The 22,145-nt window shown below is 48.1% G+C and overlaps 1 protein-coding gene across 1 annotated transcript in view; it reads left to right on the top strand.

The window, feature by feature from the left end:
- Positions 1 to 10,973, top strand: part of Anxa2 (annexin A2) — a 39,453-nt gene extending 28,480 nt beyond the window's left edge. Inside the window, exons 5-13 of the mRNA XM_048423701.3 lie at positions 422 to 535; positions 3,585 to 3,675; positions 4,207 to 4,286; positions 5,549 to 5,608; positions 6,759 to 6,852; positions 7,783 to 7,878; positions 8,334 to 8,392; positions 10,090 to 10,212; positions 10,622 to 10,973. Of these exons, the coding sequence (XP_048279658.1) occupies positions 422 to 535; positions 3,585 to 3,675; positions 4,207 to 4,286; positions 5,549 to 5,608; positions 6,759 to 6,852; positions 7,783 to 7,878; positions 8,334 to 8,392; positions 10,090 to 10,212; positions 10,622 to 10,681 (777 nt within the window). The 3' untranslated portion in view covers positions 10,682 to 10,973. The remainder of the gene's footprint in view (positions 1 to 421; positions 536 to 3,584; positions 3,676 to 4,206; positions 4,287 to 5,548; positions 5,609 to 6,758; positions 6,853 to 7,782; positions 7,879 to 8,333; positions 8,393 to 10,089; positions 10,213 to 10,621) is intronic.
- The last annotated feature ends 11,172 nt before the right edge of the window (positions 10,974 to 22,145 follow it).

The following is a 22,145-nucleotide window of genomic DNA, read 5'->3' on the forward strand; positions in this document are numbered from 1 at the left end:
GTGAAAGACTCCACCCTAGAGCAGCTCCACAAAGGCCTTCCCTGGGGATCTCAGCAGTCCCGGAGGGCTCTGCTTTTCTTTCTACCATACTTCTTTTCAGCTAGGCCTTGACCTTGGAAAGTGCCCTGTCTCCCACAGGGTGTCCCCACTGTACTGTGAAGCTCCCTCTCTCTCTCTTAGCTCTCTCTGTGACTCTTATGCTACATTGGTTTCTAGCCTGGATGTTACTGGGTTTTGTTACAATGTGGCTTCTGACCCTCCTAGTCTGTTGAAGAGTATAGGGAGGGATGTTCTCCCCAGACCACAGGGTCGTTGAAGGCTCACAGCCTGCTTTTTAGACAGAGATATCTTATTTCTGTCTCACTGGCTTTAAAGTGGCTATTGGTTGTAAGTGTGGCTCTTAAACAGCTCTCTTTTGCAGGAGCTTCCGTCAGCGCTGAAGTCAGCCTTATCTGGCCACCTGGAGACGGTGATTTTGGGCCTATTGAAGACACCTGCCCAGTACGATGCCTCCGAACTGAAAGCCTCCATGAAGGTAAGCACGTGTGGGGTGGCATCTGCCAGCTCTCCCATTAGTGTATGTGGATTGCGGCTTTTTGAGTGTAATTAGGTGATTGTCAGTTGTGTTGATTCTTATTTGAAGTCATTTCCCACCCACCCTCAATGCTATAAGTTGTCAGGATTTGAACCAAAAATATTTCAATTTCTCTCTCTCTCTCTTTTTAAAGACTGCAAAGAAATTTCCTGATGCTGAGAAGCCAGTTAGCAGCTGCTCAGACTTGGCACCTGGGCGATTGGAATGCCTTTGGGGAAAACGGCTTCCTTGATTGCACTTCCTCTTTAAGGAGGATATGTGGGGTGTTAAGGAGAAAGAAAAACAGCTTTTGTTTAGCAAAGCTTGCAGATTCTGCCCGTGCCCTCCTGGTGCAGCTTCCTCTGGCTTTCCCCAGTCCAGTCCTGGTTCAAAATTAAGATTTGGGCCCCAAGTCAGCAACACAGTGCAGGCGGGGCTCGATTTCAGGCTGGAAATGACACCTGGATACAGTGGCAAGTTTTGGCAAAGCATAATATTGTTATCTAATATTTGATTTCGCAAAGTTATTTTGCACATGGGATTTGAGGTTAAATTAGTAAATTCTAGTTTAGGCACATTATGGATTTTGTGCCCACCTGAGCTAGACAAATGGTACTTAAATGTAAGAGTTATATAAATGGCAGACACAGCAAAGCTCAGGACCCCTTTTCTCTGGATGCCTGTGACACCTTGGATAATCTGATGCTGCCCTCTGCTGGCACTGCTGGGTAAGGCATCTGTAGTGAGCAGAAGCCGGGCAGCACACACAGTTGAGTTGTCATCCTTTCCCAAGGGCACAGGGGTCCCAAGGACACGGAGGTAGGGTGGGATGAGGCTCCTTCACACACAGGGTGTCACCACAACCCTGGACTTGATAGAACAGAGCCACTGTAGGATGTGTTAAATGCCTCTTTCCTTCAGTTCGTCAGTGTAGCTCAAGTAGCTCTCAGTTTTTTGGGGGGGTTTGCTTGCATGTCCTAGGTAGGCTGTCCTGCAGGGCAGCTGTCAGTAAGGATGGCGCCATGTCAAACCAGGCGTGGGCTGCATGCTGATAATCCCAGCGCTCCAGAGGTGGAGGCAGGGGGTTCAGAAGTCCAAGGTAACCCTTGGCTGTGTGGGGAGTTTAAGGCCAGGCTGGAAAGAAAAGAAAGAGAAAGGGGGAGGGAGGGAGAGGGAGCGAGAGAGACAGTAGTTTCATATCAACATCTTGACGAAAGTAGCATTCCTGAGGGTGCCACATCTTAGGACCTTTGGGGCCATGTGGGAGCCGCTCTTTCCCTGGCTTTCTTTAGCCATCAACACTCAGATCAGTTCATCTTACTTTTGTCAGGAATCCACTTAGTTGTGATTCATGCGACTGGCCTGGTATCTATTATTAGGTGTTATTGACTTGAGAAGCCGACCTGTGTGAGCTGTCAGTCACTCTGCTAATCTAAGTAATTGAACCCAATGAAAGGTGCTTTAACTGTACCATCTCCGACCTGATGCCAGCTTTTCCATTAGCTATCCCGGCTGAGTAACCCGTCTGAAATACACAAATCTTGAAGTGACATTAACTCAAATGATGCTTTATTAAAAAAAAAATCTGTTTTTAGTTCTGGCAATACCAGTGACTGTGTCTTGCCACATGTCACAGGAGAAGTTGCTCCTGTGATAAGGATTATGGGTAAGCTGTGGAGAGCTTGGGCCAAGTTTTAGGAAATCACCAAGGTCACCTTTGAAAGTAGAGATAAAACTCCATCCGACTCCTCCGATGCGCGGGTGACGAACGCATTGATCCCGGATGCCCGTCTCACTTCCCTTTGGTGGCAGGGCGCGGCATTTCTTCTGGCACGGGCGCTGGTGTCAGTCCGCATCTCTGTCCTCTTTGAAAGAAGCTGCCTCTCCCTGGACATTTTCAGATGCTGGGCGGTCACCTCAGAGTCCCCATTCAGAGTACTGCTGCATAGGCTTTTTGCTGACCGGGGAGGAATTTGAGGTTTTGCAGGAACCTGTGAGAAATCCTGATTAAAAACTCTGGGAGAAGAGTCAACGATTAGAGTAAGGCCAAAATTCCAAATTGACTATTAACCTGGGGCTTAGCTTAGATTATACAAGGCATAATTTTAAAGGGGCATATAGACTCTAATAAGTTTAATTAATAGCTGACATACTTTTCATGTAGCTAAGTACCTTTCTTATTGTATTAACGCCTTATAATTGATTTACATTTTAAACAGCTGTAAATTCTGCTTAGTTCAAAGAGGTACCTCTCTGCTCGTGAAGACAAGCACTGGAGGACCCTGGTTATTAAGTCCTAACTTTGATCAGGAAGTCAGCTTTGAAATACATGTTTCATTGAGTCCTTTCAAGCTCTCCGGTGCGCTCCGAAGTGTGTCTGTTCAACCTGAAGATCTCACTCATTAGACTCCCGTTTCCTGATAAAGTTCTGGTGCCCAGGCTCATTTGGCACCTTCGTCATTCCCCTTTCCGTCACTAAAATATCTGAAAAGTGCAAGCAAAAATGGAAGTTGCATGGTGCATTTTTTTTTAACTTTGAGCCATTTTTTCCATTTCAAAGAGGAGAGGCTATTTTTTTATATATATATACCCTAACGGCACCCTTCCTTGCTAAGTAGATGTTCTAATCTATGGCAGCTGCCTGACAGCGACCACATACCACTTCTTGTTTGATGAAGACACCTGTTTCCTGCTTATTAAAATAACGGTCGGCCGTGACAGAAACTAGCAAAGACAAATGGCCAGCAGGAGCCCACGACTTCCCCTCGCGCGGTGGGATATTGAAGGCCGTCTCTTCTTGTTCATTTTTTAAAAACATAGCTGAACATAGATGCACACTTACACCTGGGATTTGGGGATGTGACAGAGGAATGGCCTTAGTCAGTGCTCCAGGAGCAGAGCACAGACTGCTCAAGAGGGACGGAGCGGGGAGGTGGGGCTCACAGCCCCTCTGTCTGCAGCAGGCTGGGGGTGAGGACGGCTGCTCAGGTCTGGGCTTCTTGCTTCCCAGGGTCTGGGGACTGATGAGGACTCCCTCATCGAGATCATCTGCTCCAGAACCAACCAGGAGCTGCAGGAGATCAACAGAGTGTATAAGGAAAGTGAGTAGCCTGTTCTCTTAGCCCAGTTGCTTCCCCCTCCACCTCTCTCTCTCTCTCTCTCTCTCTCTCTCTCTCTCTCTCTCTCTGCCTCCCCAGCACTGGGATTACAAGCACACGTGGCACACACTACGCACCCGCATCCCAGCGCAGCTGATCCTACCCTCCTCCTATGAGGGAGCTGGAGGGTAGAACTCAGTTCATCAGATGTGGATCTGGTAGGGTCTCCTAAGCCTCTCACCAGCATCAGAAGCAGTGTTTTAATTAGAAAAGAGTTCGCTGATGAAAGAGAGCTCCAGGGCCCCTGGCTTGATTTTGACTTCTTTGTTGACGCTGACAATCACCCTAACTCTGATCTCATGGGAGCGAACATCTTTCTAGAGACTTCCCCCTCAGATGGGGACTCAAGAATAGGCTGTTTTCACACTAACATGACAATGCCCGCTGTTTGAAACCTGGTGGGTGAGAGATAGTTGGGGTTGGTGGTTGTCTGTGCCAGTGGGAAGCATGAAGCCAAACGTGCTGTTTCCTCAGTGTACAAGACCGACCTGGAGAAGGACATCGTTTCTGACACATCCGGCGACTTCCGCAAGCTGATGGTCGCCCTTGCAAAGGTTGGTCTCTCAGTCTCTCCCTCCCCCTTTGCTTCTTTCCACGGCAGGCACAGCTCCTTCTTTACTGGGGAGGGAATTAACTAAATCCTCGTGCCTGCTCAGAAATTCCGTTGCGTCCCGTCGCTGCAGAGCTGTCATTTTGTTAATAGGATTTCTTATCCTGCAGAACCGTGTGGACAACTGGACTCCGGGACTAGGGGAGGGGTGGGCAGCTCCCAAGCTCTGGCCTGGATTTCTCGGTTAACCCTCACTGAGTGACTTAAGGAAGGTCACTTTGCCTCTATTTGTGGCCACACCGACCCGCTAAAGTGACCTTACGTCTATCACCGCTCACCTTTTCTGTGTGTGCAAATGTTTGCCTGTGTGGTGCTTTGGAGTATGTGTGGGCCTCTGTGGGCTCCTTGCTGATGTTGGCACACTAACGTGGACGTAACGTATGTCTGCTATGAATCTCTGGTTCTGGCCAGCGTGCACCTGAACACCTGTCTGTCGAGGGGAGCGAGTTCCTCTCTCAGGCAAATGACTGGGGAGTGTCCTGCAGCCTGGCCCACTCCCATCTCCCTGACAGTAGCAATTCCTGTCCTCATTTGTCCCTCTCTGGACACCATAGTCCCTGGGTCTTTTTAGAATCCACTTGCATCATTTTGTTTCCTTGACCAAAGCCCATTGCTGCCACACCCTTCCAGAAAGCCCCTCCCCCCTTGCCCTGGGTATGTCCCTGTTCATCTTCATCACTGTGGCTCTGTCCTTTTGCTCTGCGACCCCCTGGGCAGTGCATCACTCACCTGTCAGCCTGTTCCATTTCGTCCTGTCTTGTGCAGAGTGCCCCCACCTACCTCCGTACCGCTAGCCCCTTACGTGGTTCAGCTCAGGTCCCATCCTGTTACCCCCAGGCATAGCTCTCCACAAGGGTGTTCCCTTTGTTTGCACGTCACGCCATCATGGCACTCCCGGTGACCATGCAGTCTACCAGGATGCGGAGTTTGAGGGAGAGGCAGAAATGGCTTCCGTTTCTCTGTGGTGTGGCTCAGAATTCTGTGAGATGCTTACTCAGGACTGGGCACCCAGGGGTGGCTATCGCTGGTGAGGCATAGTGTCCCTACCTCCTTCCCGGGCCATCTTGCTCTTCCTTGGCCTTGTCTGGATTACCATGAGAGAACCTGTAGATGGTGTTTGTACACCTACCTGAGCTGGAGAGGAAACACCGTCTGCCTTATAATGCACAAAGAGCCGGGTCTGATGTCTTCACTATTCTTCTGTAGGGCAGAAGAGCAGAGGATGGTTCGGTCATTGACTACGAACTGATTGACCAGGATGCCCGGGTATGTGCTGAGCCTCTTGGCTGAATTTCACATGGCCTGTGTTTTTGGAAAGGGGTTGTATCCCACATATCCATTTGTTTATGTCCAATGAATAACCCTAAGCTACTATTTAGCTCCTCTCGGGTTCTCTGGGTTAGGCACGGGGACTGGATTGGCCAGATGTTTCTGGCTCGAGGTCTTTCCTGAGGTTTCCTGAGATGTTGGTCAGGGCTAAGATTCCTGAGAGTGTAGCTAGGTCAAAGGGATCTTCTCTATGTGACTCATGTGTGACTGACTGTTGGCAAGAGATGTCAACTTTTCCCTAGATAGGCCTCCATGGGGCTGCTAGAATGTCCTAACAGCCTAGCAGCTGGCTTCCCTGAGGGAATGATCTAAGAGGGAGTCAGAAGTCCTCAGGCTTTTATGGCGCAGTCCCAAGTGTCACGACTGACACTCTTGTCATACTCTGGTCATTGGAAGTGAGTCCGTGAGTCCAGCTCACAGCTGTGGGAGGGGTAATGTCCCTAGTCAGGGTGTAATGGCCGCTTCTAAACCTCAACCCTTCTGAGAATATGAGTCTACTTTCTCGGAACCATACTTGTAATGCCAATGTTAATTACCAGATCTGTACCTTGCTCCCTTTGGCTTCTTCAGGACTTGAGTGTGTATGTGGGGGAGTGCTAGATCCCCACAGTGAACTAGCAGGGGAGATGGAGCAGCAGGCACAAGCAGGCTAGGAAGGTTCCCTGCTCAGCTCGGCAGGGACAGGGGGAGGCGACAGAGGCTTGCCCCTTCCTCATAAGGCTGGTTTAGAGAGCTGTGAACTAGGTGTGCCTCACAACCAACAGTTGGGTTATCTCGAAGCATGTCATGAAAGCTTCAGATGAAACCATGTGCCTCAGTTTTTAAAATCCTGTGTAGTCTGCAGAACACTTCTAGTATGAGAGAAAGCTTTTTGGTAAGTCCTAGAAGTGGCCTTGCGATCTAGGGCGGTAGCTCAGTGTGGCTCCTAGAAGCCAAGAGTGAGCACACCTGTTCTAAGAAATACATTGGAGGAAGGGGACGGTCACATCTGCAGTGTGGGCTTGTATGCTCCCTTGTCTGTCACTCTTGAGCAACGCTTGCTTGGCGGTGTGTAGCTAACTTTTCCTGTCGCTTGTGTCTCTCACAGGAGCTCTATGATGCCGGGGTGAAAAGGAAAGGAACCGATGTTCCCAAGTGGATCAGCATCATGACTGAACGCAGTGTGTCCCACCTCCAGAAAGGTGAGTGCCATGCCAGGGACACCTCAGTGCCTGGGGGCTCTTGGGTGGCATAGGTAGAGGCTACATGGAGGCTTAGTGCTCCCGAAACAAGGCTCGTTCTTCACTTGGCTTCCTAGTTTCTATTATAAAATTATTTGGCCTCCTTTCTCGTTCTGGACCTTCTGTCCGTAAATACGTTCTACATTTGATGTGTTAGCTTGTTTTACCCTATGTGCGCGTGTGCTCATGAGTGCATGTTCATATGAATGCACACGTGTGTGGAGTGCGTGTGGGAGTCAGAGGTAAACCTCGAATATCGTACCTCAGGAGCCATTCTTCCTGTTTTGTTTTTGAGTTCACCTGGAGTTGAACAGTGAGGCTATGCAGGCTGGAGATTCCCTGCCATCTTCCACTGCCTTCCCAGCCCTGGGATCGCAAGCACATACCACTATGCCTGACTTTTTTTTTTTTTAACATGGGCTTCAGGGGTTGTACACAGGTCCTCATGCTTTCAAGACAAGCATGTTGTGAACAGAGCCTTGCTTAGCCCCTTTCTGATTGGAGGATCACTTGATCTTGCTATGTTTATAAAGTAGAGGGCAGGACTAGCTATACCGCTTCTCCTGACACCTAGATGGATGGAAGGATGGAGATGATTACGTTCTGTGGCCCAGGCAGAGCCTTTAGGGATGGGAGCTATACCTGGGTCCTCTAGCAAGACAGACGGTTCAGTTCTGCTCTACCAGAATAACCTCTAACCCCTGGCATGATGTTATGATCACCTTCAATTATTTTGGGGGGGGGGTTGTTTCTGTTTTTGTTGTGTGTGTATGTGTGTTGCTTGGTTGTTTTCATCTTGTTCATCACGGTGTATAATTATGTGGGTCATAAGCAGGTCATCAGTGCAGCCTTGACTAGCACTTCTGATATTACTTATTGCTTTGTTTTCAGTGTTCGAAAGGTACAAGAACTACAGTCCTTATGACATGCTGGAGAGCATCAAGAAGGAGGTCAAAGGAGACCTGGAGAATGCCTTCCTGAACCTGGGTAAGCATGTGTGGCCTTTCCTCCCGGAAGAGAGGACAGAAAGAGGAGGAAAGAACGGCCATCTTCTTACTTCAAGGGGACTTGGGCGGTGTGGTGTCTTTCCAGCACGTCTTGGGGAGCTTTAGAGTTGACTGTAGATGTGAAGATGTACAACTGCAGACAGGCTCAGGTTGGCAGAACAGAGAGTTGCCAGGGAGGAACTGAGTCAGCTGGAGAAGAGAGGGCTGTTACGGGCAAGCTCACATGCGCACTGGGTCATCACTGGCCTCCACATCTCATGACTGAAGATGCCACAGTGGTGTGCGCAGGATTCTGAGTTTTCCTTAGCCCTCTACATTCTGCATCCCGGTGACAGGCCACTCTGGTCAGTGTCCTGGAGCCAGGCCATCCTCTCCCTCATTGCAAGAGAGGCCAGCAGCCTCACTCACCTCTGACACTGTCTGTTTTCTCCACAGTCCAGTGCATACAGAACAAGCCTCTGTACTTTGCTGACCGGCTGTATGACTCCATGAAGGTAAGGGTGGCTGGCCCAGAGGCTCCATTTCCATTTGACTCAAACTGAATCTTCTTGACTAGTGTCTAGAGCAGTTGTTCTCAACCTTCCTAATGCTGTGACCCTTTAATATAGTTCCTCATGTTATGGTGACCCCCAACCATAATTATTATCGTTGCTACTTCAAAACTGTAATATTGCTACTGTTATGAATCGTAATGTAAACATCTGATGTGTAGGATATCTGGTATGTGAACCCCAAAGGGGTCTTGACCCACAGGTTGAGACCCACTAGTTTAGAAGAAGGGTCCCAGTATCTGACGGGAGCATGCTAATGCTGGGATTGTATATGGCAGGTGAGAAGGCACCGATCCACTTTCTCCCAACTGTTTAAGTATGTGTGATGCAGCTCCAGAGGGAAGTGTCCCCGGTAGGAAAGGGTTAGAAGGGTTAGGTGACCAGGTGACTGTGGTGTCTGAGTCCTGCTGGGGCTTTCAGTGATGGCCTCCTGTTATCCCCAGGATAGAAACAAACAGGATGCGAGAGACCATCCACAGGTACTATAGGAGCTTGTCAGTTCCCTCCCTTAAGTCCTGACAGGAACCCCTGCAGGGCTTCCGGGTTTTTTTTTTTTTGTTTTTGTTTTTTTTTATCTTCTTGATGAGAAAGGAAGCTGGAGCTCCTGGAGCCTTGGCTAGCATGCAGTCACATGGCAGGCCTATAGCTGTGTGTTCTTCCTGCATGAACTGCCCGGTCCAGCCTGTCGTTCCTCACACCCTCATCCTGCCTCAAGTGCTCTGCTTTCCAGGCCTTTGCTTTCCCTCTCTGGAGCACCTCCCTTACCGATGTGGCCCCTGTGTGGCTCTTCTTGGTTGGTTTGTTTTGATTCTGCCACAGATAACGGTTTCCTCAGCACAGGCTAGTCTGTGTATTCACGTAGAGCCGCACAAACAGCATCCTGACTCTTCCTCTCTGCATCCCTAAGTGTCAGCAGCCCTTTGCTGCATGTGCAAACTCACAGGCTGGCCTTCATAAGCACAGAGCTGACTTCTGTGCTGGTTGGAGGGATGGCTCAGCGGTTCAGAGCACATATTGCTCCCTCAGAGGACCTGAATTTAGTTCCTGGCATCTATTTCAAGCCATTCCTAGGCTCCTGTAACTACAGGGGATCTGACGCCCCCTTCTGGCCTCTGTGTGCACCTACATGTATACATATGTGCTCCCCCCACCCTGTATACATACTTAGAAAGTTTAAAAGAAATCTTTAAAAATCTAAATGTGCTTCGAAATCCAAGATGCTCATCGTCGTCAAGGAAATAGTTTCCTTTGTGTCTTTAGTCTTGTTACAGCATAAGAGAGGCCAGAGAGATGGCGCAGGCATCAAGAGCAACTTCTGCTCTTGTAGAGGAGCTGGATTGGCCCCCAGCACCATGCTGGACAGCTCACAACCATCTGGGACTCCAGCTCCAGGGGAACTGACACTCAAAAGAGGGGCCTACACACACACACACACACACACACACACACACACAGAGAGAGAGAGAGACAGAGACAGAGACAGAGACAGAGACACACAGAGAGAGAGACATTTCAAAAATAGAAATCAATGTTAAAAAAAAGAACAATCACGTAAGGACCAGAAAAAATGTGATAGATGCTGTTTATATAGTGATAATATTGTCAAGGGACTTAACTTGGGTGATTAATTTGACTTTCAGGGCAAGGGGACTCGCGACAAGGTCCTGATTAGAATCATGGTCTCCCGCAGTGAAGTGGACATGTTGAAGATCAGATCTGAATTCAAGAAGAAATATGGCAAATCCCTGTATTACTACATCCAGGTAAAGCCTGTGGCACTGGGCTGACTCTGCCAGACATGGCGTGTGTGTGTGTGTGTGTGTGTGTGTGTGTGTGTGTGTGTGAAGATGGAGGTGGTTAGAGAGAACAGTGGCAGAGTGGTGACCTTTCTGTTTTCTCATTTTGTAGACACCCTGTAGGTGGAGGCCACTTGTTCATTTTCCTGGGTGCCCAGACCTGAAATAATCACTCAGAAACTATATTATTTGCAACACTGCTTGACCAATAGCTTACGTGTATTTCTAGCTGGGTCTTCCATCTTAAATTAACCCACTCCTATTATTTTCTGTTTTACCACGAGGCCCATGGCACTCCAAGGCTATGGCAGGCTGCCGGGGAGTCTGTCCTCTTTTTCTGACGCTGCCATTCTTTTCTCTTTCTGGCCACTTGTAGCAAGACACCAAGGGCGACTACCAGAAGGCCCTGCTGTACCTGTGCGGTGGAGACGACTGAGGGACCGGCACAGTGGGTCACCCAGAAGTGGTCATACTTCTGCCCCCACCTGATGTTCTAGAGAATCAGCTTTCCTTTAATGGACCTGGAGCTCCTCCCTGTGACGATGACAGCAGAGCCGCAGACCCGTCCCCCATCCTAGCTGCCTTAGTATAGCCTGGCTTTCCCTTCATTCTTTCCTTTATGCCAAAGAGATGAACATTCCAGGGAGTTGGCTGTACCGTCTGTGACAGGAGACACTTCACCTCTTAAGTACTGTGTCGTGAATAAACCGTTTTTACTTTAGAAACAACACCATTGCCTTTGCTTCCATGCCATTGTTCAGAAACCAAATATGTTTGGGATTTGATTGTTCACCCAGGGAGGCTGTCCCTAGGGGGAAGAAACTTCTAGAACTGAGCTCTCTCCTCTGGTAGCCACTACACGGATGTGACTTTTAAAGGAAGAGTCAGAAATTATACTCAGTTCAAAACTGAGTTCTTAGGCGAGGTCTCTAGCACTCACCTGGTTCTGTGTGTGCTTTTCCTTGGGGAAAACAGCGTTTAGTTCCCACAGATCAGCACTGACAACACACCAGTGACATAATTCCATCCCAGGTTAACTTGGTGAACCACTGAGCTTCCTTAGAGTTGCTTAAGAGAACATGGGTCTCGACCCATCTTACTGACAGAGGCTTCATCAGCGAGGCAAATGTCCCTCCCGGTATCAATTATTTGTCTTATATATCCTCAGGTGGGCGATACACGTCCCCCCACACTCACCCAGCAACACACCAGTGACGTATATCCTGGGGGTGGGGTCCATAAGCCTCTCCCTGCTACCCGCTGGACTGCTACTGAGTAAAGCATCATAGATGCTGAGAGTTCAAGTGGCCAAAGGCCTGGCCATGTTTGGAAGATGGTGTCCTACAACACAGGTGTACCTGAGCCCTGGGTTTGATTCCTAGGCACCACAGTGAAGAAACAACCACCCTGGTCACTCTGTCTGTATTTCCAAAGCTTAGTGCCCACTTCTGGCGGAAATAGGACATCTGCACTCTCACGGAAGTGTCTTTGGGGTCACTCCACACACCTACAGGTGAGAGGGCCAGGAGGGCAAGGTCCCAGTGAAGTAGTTGAAAACGAGTGTCTGAAGTGGAGTGGGATATTCTGGGTTTTCTTTGGTTGTTGTGGTGGGTTTGTTTGTTTGTTTGTTTGGGTTTTGCTATTTTTGAAGGATTTGGTTTATGTTTAATTAGGTGTATGTGTGTGTGTGCCTGTGTGTATGTAAGTGTGAGTGCAGGTGCCTGAAGAGGCCAGAAGAGGGCATCCTAGGGTAAATGCCGGGAACTGAACTCAGGTCCTCAGCAAAAGCAGCACGTGCTCTTACCCTCTGAGCCTCCTCTCCAGTGCCTCTCATCGTTTGTTTGTTTGTTTATTTTACAAAGTCTCTAGTAGTTCAGGACGCCTCATGTGGCCTCAGACTCCCTCTGCCTCTGATTCCCAAGTGCTGGGATTACAGGCATGTGCCACCATGCCTGATGTACGCAATGCTGGGGATTGAACCCAGGGTTACATCCATGCTAGCAGGCACTCTCCTACTGAGCTGAATCCCCAGCCTGGATTCTATAGCCAATGTTGCAAATATCATTAGAAGTCGTTAGACTTATAAAAATAAATTGCGTGCAATGACAGCCTTGAGAGACTGCCTGCCAGTGAGTAGGGGTGCAGCACGTATGCTTTTCCAGCAGGGCTAGGCTAGTCAGAGTAGACTGGGAGCACGTGGAGGAAGGAGATGTCTTTCTGGGAAGGACTGAGGTAGATGATAGCAAGAAGGAAACATTTGATCTGGGTCCTAAAGTCTCTGGGTATCTCCACCCTGGCTCTGCGGGGTAGAGATACAGAGGCAGGGGGAAGAAGGAATACTCGTGTTTGGCCCTTCCCCAGTATTAGGGTTCTCTATAGAGACAGAACTGATAGAATGAATTTTTGTTTAAAAATAAATAAATATATGTATTTAAAGATTTATTAAATAAGTTTACACAACAAAGTCAAAATAGTCCAACAGATGTCTCCACTTATAAGGTCCAAAACCTGGTAGTTGTTCAATCTACGGGTCTGGGTGCCTCAGCAGACCCAACATGATACTAGAGGCCCAGAGAGTCCCTGAAGAGCTTCTGGTCATCAGCTGGAAGTCTGGAAAAACTGACTTTTGTGTCAGTGAAGGAACCATCATCATCACCATCATCAGTTGGCTCTAGTATCAGTGAAGGGACCAGCAGCAGCAGCATCCCCATCACTACCAGCAACATTATCAACATAGCAGCAGCAGCAGCATCACCACCACCATCACCACCAGCAGCAGCAGCATCACCACCACCAGCAGCAGCATCACCACCACCATCAGCACCACCATCATCACCACCATCAGCAGCCACTGAGGCATGGCATAAACTAACTCTGGAAAGGCCAAGCAGCAAAAAAGCTGATAACTTTCCTTCTCCCATGTCCTTTTCTATCTGGGCTGCTACCAGAAGGTGCTGCCCACAGGGGGGCCTTCTCACACTAATTAAAACAATCAAGAGACTCCCCAGTGGATTATAACAGGTCAGCCTGATACAGATGGTTTCTAAATTGATACTCCTGCTCAGCTGAGTCCAAGTAGTGGCAAGTTGACGTTTGAAACTAACCGTGTACTCCCATCCTGGGTCTGGTGGCTCTGTGCACACTAAGCGCTCTACCGCTGCCCCACGGAGCCACCCACCCACCGACTTATCTCCATTATTTCTTAATGCTACCTCCTTGTGCTTCTGTTGTGGCTTTGTGCTTTCATTTATGGAGGCTTGTGGGTGTCTACAGCCCAATGGTTAAGGTCCAGTGGAGACAGACCAGTGTGAAGACATTTGCGTTCCTGTCACCTATGGGACCTCTGCAGGTCTCAGTGAGAGATCAATATTTTTAGCAAGAATGGCCCCTGAAGAGTCCCTTAAAAGTAACCTAGATAACTGTTGTCGTAGCCAGCCCAGCTCTCTACACAAGGTAGGGGGAAGCAAGTGATGTATGGTCTAGCTGCATGGCCTTCAACATTGATGGCTTTCTAAGATTAATTTTTAAGCTTTTATAGGTCTATGTTGTCTGTTGAACATCCTCTTTCTTACAACTCCTCCATCCCACTGCCTCCTCCCTCTCCCATCGACCCCCTTTCTCCCCTAGTTTTACATCTACTTTATTTAATATGTGCACACATGATTTTTTTGTGAATATATAAAATCTAGGAGCCACAAATGAGAAAATCGTCAATGTTTAAGTGAAAAAAAAAGGCATTTGTCTTTTCTCAGACTGGCTTGGTTCACCTAATGTGATGATATCCACTTGCATTCATTTTCCTGCAAATGGCATGCATGGCTTTGTTCTCTTTTTACGGCTGGGGAAAAAGTCACTGTATATGTAAACCACATTTCCTTAGCCGTTCTCCGATTTCTGGGGACCTAGGTTAATTCCATAATTTCCTGTCACTAGTACTGGGGTCAATGATGATGTGCAAGTATTTCTGGAACACACTGACTCAGAGTTTTTGGGGTGAACACCCAAGAGCGACATAACAGGGGATATGGAATGTCTGTTGTGACAATGAGGATTCACTGTGTTCCTGTCCCCACCCCACTCCTCCATCTAGGTAGCTAGGGCCTTCCCTAGAGTCTATGGTCTCTGGCAGGTCCTTGCGTGAGTGAACTGTGTAAGATGAGCATGTGAGTTTTTATAGCAACCCCTTACTCAAACATGTAAACACCCTGGGTCTTCTGGCAAAAGGTCCTGTTGAGAGCAGCTTATATCAGTACTGTCCCCAAACAGAAGGTGGCCCCTCTCCCAAGTCCCTCACTGTACTTTCCTATCAGGGACCCCTGACTGTCAAAGATTGTGTTCAATAGTCTACAGGCACTAGCCAGGCACAGAATGTGTGTGTGTGTGTGTGTGACATGAGCTGTGTACAGAAGCAGGAAGTCTGGAAATATGGACGCCACCTGCCCTGCTCCAGGAAGTCAAGTGCAATTAAAGCCATGACAGCAGCTGCAGCTCTGTCGAGAAAGCTAAATGCAACTGTGAGCTGACTGGCTTGCTACTGTGACCCTTGGGCAAACCGGAGACGGAAATTCAGATGGAGTGTGGCTCCTGGGTCATGGGGAGCCCATAAAACACTTCTAAGGCCACTAAGAGATCTAGCCAATAACAGGTTACACAAACCTAGGCTGTTTGATCAAATAATCTCCCAGCACATTAGAACCAGAGCCCAGAATCCCCAAATCCACTCCTTTGTGTGCTTAGGGGCAGAGTTCAAGAAAATGCATACGAAGTGAGACCTCTCTCTTTAACCCCAAATTATTGTGCTGAACTGTGAGTGGAGAGGGCGGGGCAGAGGCTGCCATGGCAGTGATTCCGCCCAAGGGTACAACTCGCTCTAGTATCTCCAGAAAACGAGCTTCAGGCTGCGGGGATGTAGGGTGGGGGTGTGAGACCACAGGATGAAGGGAAGGCTAGACTCAGAGGAACCGGAATAGCATGGCCTCTAGTCTGCTGGCCCTGACTCTTCTGCACGTGTGAGGGAAACTCCAAAAGGCAGACTGACTAGAAAGGGCTCCCGGGAACTGGTGGAAACCTGCTGTGAGCTGTGGTGGTCTGGTGTCTTCCAAAATCCACACTTAAGGCTGTTGGAATTCTGTCTCCATTTCTTCTGGGTGGCAGCCACTTCTCTTCAGTCAATGCACCCAAAGCAACTTTTGAAGCAAAAACCACTGTCTGGAGATTGGGATACTCTCTTAGGCAATTTCATTTTGCAAGGACACGGGGGAAGATGTCAGATAGTGTCTTAGCAAGGTTTTTATTGATGCGACGTAACAGAATGATCAAAAAGCAAGTCGGGGGGGGGGAGGGTTTATTTGGCTTACACTTCAGTATTACTGTTTATCACTAGAGAAAGTCAAGCCAGGAACTCAAACAGGGCAGGATCCTGGAGGCAGGAGCTGATGCAGAGGCCATGGAGGAATGCTGCTTACTGGTTCGCTTCCTATGGCTTGCTTAGCCTGCTTTCTTATAGAACCCAGGACCACCACCCCAGGTCCTGCACCACCCACAATGCGCTAGGTCCTTCTCCAGGGATCGCTAATTGAGAAAATGCCTTACAGCTGGATCTCAGGGAGGCATTTCCTCAACCGAGGCTCCTTCCTCTCTGATGACTCTGGCTTGTGTCAAGTTGACACGCAAAACCAGCCAGTACAGGTAAGTTTTAGAATTTTTTTTCAGCTGATCATGACAAAATTTAATCTTATTATTTGAGGCATGAATGGCAATGGACATATCACGCGACCGTGTAAACCATGTTGCACTCTGACCACGTGAGTACGTGAGGTTTTTTTTTCCCCCTAACCTATATGTGGGCCAGAGCTGTCATGTTGTAAAACTTAACATGCTCTGCACATTGAAATCCATGTACATATATTCATCCATGCAGTTGTGCGTGCACAACCTGAGTGTCCAGGCACAATGGGTCTGCACTGTAACTCCCAAGGTATGTGTGCATGTTAGGTTTCTTTTTCTAGGAACTAGGCTTCCAGATTTAGAAGCAAGAAGGCAGGGCAAGGGATGGACCTCAACCGGTAGGTGACTACCTAGCCTTCACGAAGCCCTGGGCAATATTCCTAGCACCGTGTACACTGGGCACGGTTGTGCACACGTGTCGTGTCAACACTGAGAAGGTGGGAGCAGGAGGAGTACAGCTTCAAGATTATTGTTAGCCTCATGGAGAGTTCAAGGTGAGCCTGGGCTAAAAACTAAATCAAATAATAAAATAAGATAAATCAAAAGTAAGAGACAAATCTTAACTGGCAGCTGATGGGGAGACCTCAAAGGTCCCACTCTCCTTGGCTTCTTGATCACTGGGCAATGGGCAAATGCTGATGTGTAAGAATCTTTCACCTCTCAGAACATGGAACTCCCAGCATGCAAATTATTAGTAGTGATGGCTAAAGCAGGGGAGACCAGGCTTACAAAGTAGGTAGCTACATTCAGCCAGAAAAATGATTTGAGGACAAAGAAATCCTTTGAATCAGTCTCAAGCCTTCCAAGAACTCGAGTTTTCAGGCTTCTCCCTATGGCTTGATATATAGTTTATTTCTTTTACCCCCTTTTTCTATCAATGACCAAAATAGAGACTCTGGTGCAAGGGAGAAAGAGGGAGGGAGAGAGAAGGAAGGGGAGGGGATAAAAGGGGAGGGAAAGAAAGGAGGGAAGGGAGCACTTCGAACCATCCCATAGCGCTGAGGCAGAACAGGCTAAAGCCATCAAGTCCGAGCTGCTCGTTCTATTGATTGAGAAGAGCCTGTAGCCTGATTTCTTGTACTCGCGTACGTTTGAGCAAGCAAAGTTTTTAGAGATGACTTATCTCATTATGTTAGAAGGGTGACATGCTATCTCAGCATCTATAAGCAATCTGAACCGACGTTGTCGCGTGAAGAAGAGCTTTGGTAAATATATGCGAAAGACGCCATCTCGTCAGGCGCTATGTCGGAGGTGCCCCGGAAAAAAATATTACATTTGTGCATTCAATTAACTTGATTGTGGCTGGAATTTTGTCTGTGGAAGGCAGCAGTTCTGTAGAGAGACTGAAGCATCCCCTATGTCAGCAGGTTTTCTGTGAGAGGGGAGCACACTCTCCCCCACCAATGCCCTCCTTAGAATTTGTGCTGGTCCCAGCCATGCATCCCTAATCAGAATGCTCAGCCTAGCTCTTCACGAGAGCGAGGCAGCAGCACTTTCTATCATGTCCTGGCTACACATGGGTGGGGAGAGCCTTCAGCTCTGAAAGTCAAGTTGAGTTCTGAGCCAAATTAGGACATGGTCTGGAATGGGTGTGAGTCCCCTCAACCTCCCTCCTGGATGATCTCTGGTGACTTTTCAGGGTCGTCAGGATGCTGTTTAAGCCTTGGATGCCAGACACGGTGTTACATATCTCAAATCCCAGCACTCAGGCAGGAGTTTCTTGAATGCCAGGGCAGCCTGGGCTGTATAGTGAATTTCAGGCTAGCCTGCACTATGGTGAGGCTCTGACTCAAAAACCAACAAAAAGAGGAGGAGCTGAGATTATGGCTCTGGGGTAGATCACTTACCTAAGGTTCATAAGCACCTTAGATCAAACAAACTACAGGTATGATGAACATTGTCCATATCTGCCTTTGGTTTGATTTGGCTGGCTGACCTTATCTAGATTTATTTCTGTTGCTCTGATAAAATACCCAGACAAAAGGCACCTTAGGAAAGAAAGGGGTTTACTTACGTATGCAGCTCCAAATTACAGGTCACCGTGGTGGGAAGGTCAAGTCAGAGACTTCAGAAAGCTAATCCTATCATGTCCACAGGTGAGAGCAGCGAGCAACGCATGTAGACATGCTCACTTGCTTGCTCGTTCTTCACTTGCTTTCTCTCTTCTCACACTGTTCTGAAGCTATCTGCCTAGGGAATGGTGCTGCCCAGAGTGGGCTGGGTCTTCCCACATTGATTAAGCCTATCCCTCATAGACCTACCCACATACCCACATACCCCAACATAATCTAGATAATCTCTCACTGAGCCCCTTCCCGGGCAGTTCTAGGTTATATCGAGTTGATGATTAAGATGAACCATCACACAGCCTGAACACCTTTCCCAAAGGTGGGTTTACGTGGTTAGCCTTATCTTGAAACTTGGTGTGCAAGCATCGCCTTTAATTAATGGAATGTGAAGAAAGCGAGGGACGTTGGGCTATAAGAGGGTACCCATCTTGGACTCCTGAAACCACTGTGAAGCAATGAGTTTAGTGCAGTCGTGTACCATTCAAGGGCGGGGCTGATGTGTTAGTTATGTTGTCATTGCTGTGACAAAATGTGTGACAAGACTGGGTTGTGGGAAGGTATGGTGGCAGGGACTTGAGGTAGCTGGTAGCATATGTCATCAGGATAAAGAGAGAGAGAGAGAGAGAGAGAGAGAGAGAGAGAGAGAGAGAGAGAGAGGGAGAGAGAGGGAGAGAGAGAGAATGAATGCTGATGCTCAGCTTTCTTCTTCCCTTGTATTCGGTTCGAGATCCCAGCCTAGGGAATGATGCCACCATACTTTAGAGCGCCACCAACTTCAGTGAGGTTCGTCTAGACTGTCCTTGGCAGACATCCCCAAACCAAGGCTTCCACGGTGATTCTGAATCAAATCGCATTAACAACCAAGATTAATCATCATTGGGCTTAGGAGATACCCCGGAGGCTAAAGGTGCCGACTGTTCTTGTAGAGCACCGGGTTCCACTGCCAGCGTTCACAGGCTCACTCCAGTTCCAGGGGCTCCAGCACCCTCTTCTGGCCTCCTGAGGTACCAGGCACGCACACACAAAGTTAAAACACGCATACACATAAAATAGTAAAAGAATAATTCTAAAAAAATATTAGAAGATTAACCTCTAGGGCTGTTAGAGGAAATGCAGCACTGCATGAGTTTTGCTGCTGCCAACACCACAGGGGGCCACACCAAGACAGCATGCAAGGCCACTGGGTGCCCACACCAAGACAGCATGCAAGGCCACTGGGTGCCCACACCAAGACAGCATGCAAGGCCACTGGGTGCCCACACCAAGACAGCATGCAAGGCCACTGGGTGATGTATAATCTATGAACCAGTCGTATATCATCTTATGGATCACCACTAGATAGGACTAAAACATCACTTTAGGGTGTGTGGCTGTGTTCAGGATGATCACCTGCTCTCCTTCATCAGCTTCTCCCATGCCTGACCAGAGCCAAACCAGCTCTCTGACACCGAGAAATCGGTCAGGAAGGAACCCATCAGTCAAATCTGACTGTGAGGGTGGCTGGTGCTTTTGAACGGTAGGAGAACTTCCCTAGCTATAACCCGTTACAGCTAAAGTCTATTTGCTTTCAAGTAGATTTCTAAATATGAACTGTAAGCCCCAGGAGGTGTAACCCACAGTGCCAGCTGCTCAGGAGGCTGAGGCAAGAGGGGCACTTGAGCCTGAGAGTTGAAGGCCAGCTTGTGCAACACAGAAAGACCCCGTCTCGAAAACTAAACAAAACGTCATTATAAAACTCAAGTTGTAGAGGCTGGAGAGATGGCTCTGAGGTTAGGAGCACTGGCCACTCTTGCAGAGGACCCGGATTTAATTCCCATCACCCACATGGCAGCCCAAAACCAGCTGTAACTCCAGTTTCAGGGGAGGAGCCAACATGTGTGTATGGCTTCTACATGAGACATGCGTGCAAGTGAAACACTCACACACATAAAACCGAAAGGAAACCATTTTAACAGTTTTAAGGTGTAGAAAGGAGTAGACAAACACCTTAGAATGGTGTCATGGAGCTCAAACTTTACTGTGGATCCTTGAACTTGGGAAAACGTCTTGGTTTGAATCTGAAATCTCCCTCCCAAGCTCACTTCACTAACACCTGGCTCCCGGTTTGTGGTGGTGTTTTGAAGACCATGGGAACTGTAGGGGGTGGGGCTTGCCTTGTGGCACAAGGCTCTGAAGTTGGCCTTTGAAGATGCTGCCTGATCCCACACTCCCTCCTACCTGTTTATAGTCTTCCATAATGTCACCTCTCCACACCATGTCCCCACAGCCACAAACATCCCATGCCTTCCCCACTATGACAGCCAAGACCCTCTGAAACTGTGAGCTGGATTAAAGCCAACCCTGTGAGGTACTTTGTCTGGGGGCTGTAAAAGGAACAGGAACAATGACGTCACCTTTGCCATGGTTTGTTGAATTCATAGATGACAAGGAAGGCTTTTAAAGTCTGGGCGTAATGCAAGTCTTGTTTCTTGCTTACTTGTTCACTGCAAACACACATATGTCAACACACACAGAGACTAGAGTACACAAGCATGCAAACACACACCACAACACATACATATATATGCGATCTCACATACCAGAACACACAATGCACTTGTACACATAAATGTGCACACACCAACATGCATGTACTCACACAGGAAAATAGACCTCACATGCACATATGCAGACTCACACACATGTACATATAAACCCACACCAAAGCGCATGTGCACATGCACACACTCGACCTTGCACCTACACCTAGTTTTGTCCCAAGGTTTGAAATTCCCTCAGAACACTGCCAACTCTTTTACCTTAGAAGTTCAGGGTGCCAGGCAGGTGCAGGCGCATACCTTGTCACAGGCTCATGTTCTGGGAGGTAGAACAGATTATTATAAGCACAGAGGCACATGGAGCCATCTCTATAGTTTGCAATTCCATTTGTTCTGAGCCTGGGAAATTCACTTCTTGAGAAAGAAAAGATGAATTTGCAATAAAGTAGAGCGCCACCTTGTGGAGAAGTGGGAAAAGACCACAGCCATGGATCAGCTGAAGATTTGAGGGTAAACTATCAAGGGACTTCCTTTTGATTTTTTAAAAAACTTACAACAAAGTCTGTGGGCTTTTCTCAATTGACTAAAAATTATTTCTAGTAACTATTAAATCAGTCTCTGAAGTGTGCTGTGGTTCCAAAGGCAAACTTCCCATTATCAGGTCTTAAATTCTGCAATTCCATAAGAACTACGGCTGTCATGAACAGGCGTGGAATAAGTGTTCCAGAAATTTCCAGAGAGGATGCTTTATCTTCAGTACTGCAAGAGGGTTCTTAGTGGTTTTCTAATGCTGCTCCTCTTATCTTTAAAAAAAAAAGAGGTTATTTATAAAGAGTCCATCTGTAAGACATTTGTTGTGTAAGCTTGAAGATCCGAGTTCATTCCTCAGAATTAAAAGTAAACGTGGGCGTGGTGGCACAGGCTTGCAATCCCAGCACTGGGAAGGCGGAGACAGGAAAAGGCAGTCGGATCTCTGGGACTTGCTGGTCGACCGGCTGTGTAATTGGCGAGCTTCAGGCCACGGAGAGACACCGTCTCCAAAAGCAAGGGAGGCAGGTGCCCTCTGAGGAAAGCCACCGAAGGTCGTCCTCAGCGTCCCCCATACATGTACTCACGTGTGCAAGCTCTCTTTCATGTACACGGGGAGGGTGAGGAATGGAGATGGAGGGAGGGAGAATCAGGGCAGGCCGGTTTGTGGCTTTTCTCCCTGACCTTGGATGAGCCCCTACAGACCTTTGCCCTTTCTTTTCTTGTTTTCTTTTTGATTCTCACATTTAATTCACAGTCCTCTTGCTTAGCCCCGGAACGGCTTGGATTACAGGCATGACCCACATGCTCAACTGTATTATTTGATAAAAAATTGAATTACATTTCCTTTGGGTGTGTATGTGTGATCACATAGGCCACGGTGAATGTGTGTGGGAAGGCAGATGACAACCTCCGGGAGTCAGATCTTTGGCTGTGTGGATTCCAGGAACTGAACTCGGTCCTCAGACTTGCTAGCAAGTGCCTTTACCTGCTCAACCATCTCATTGGCCCCCAGCTGTTTTGCTGTGCTTTTAAAACC

Source organism: Myodes glareolus, chromosome 4 (genome assembly GCF_982192425.1).
Source record: "Myodes glareolus chromosome 4, mMyoGla1.1, whole genome shotgun sequence".
NCBI classification, from domain to species: Eukaryota; Metazoa; Chordata; class Mammalia; order Rodentia; family Cricetidae; genus Myodes; species Myodes glareolus.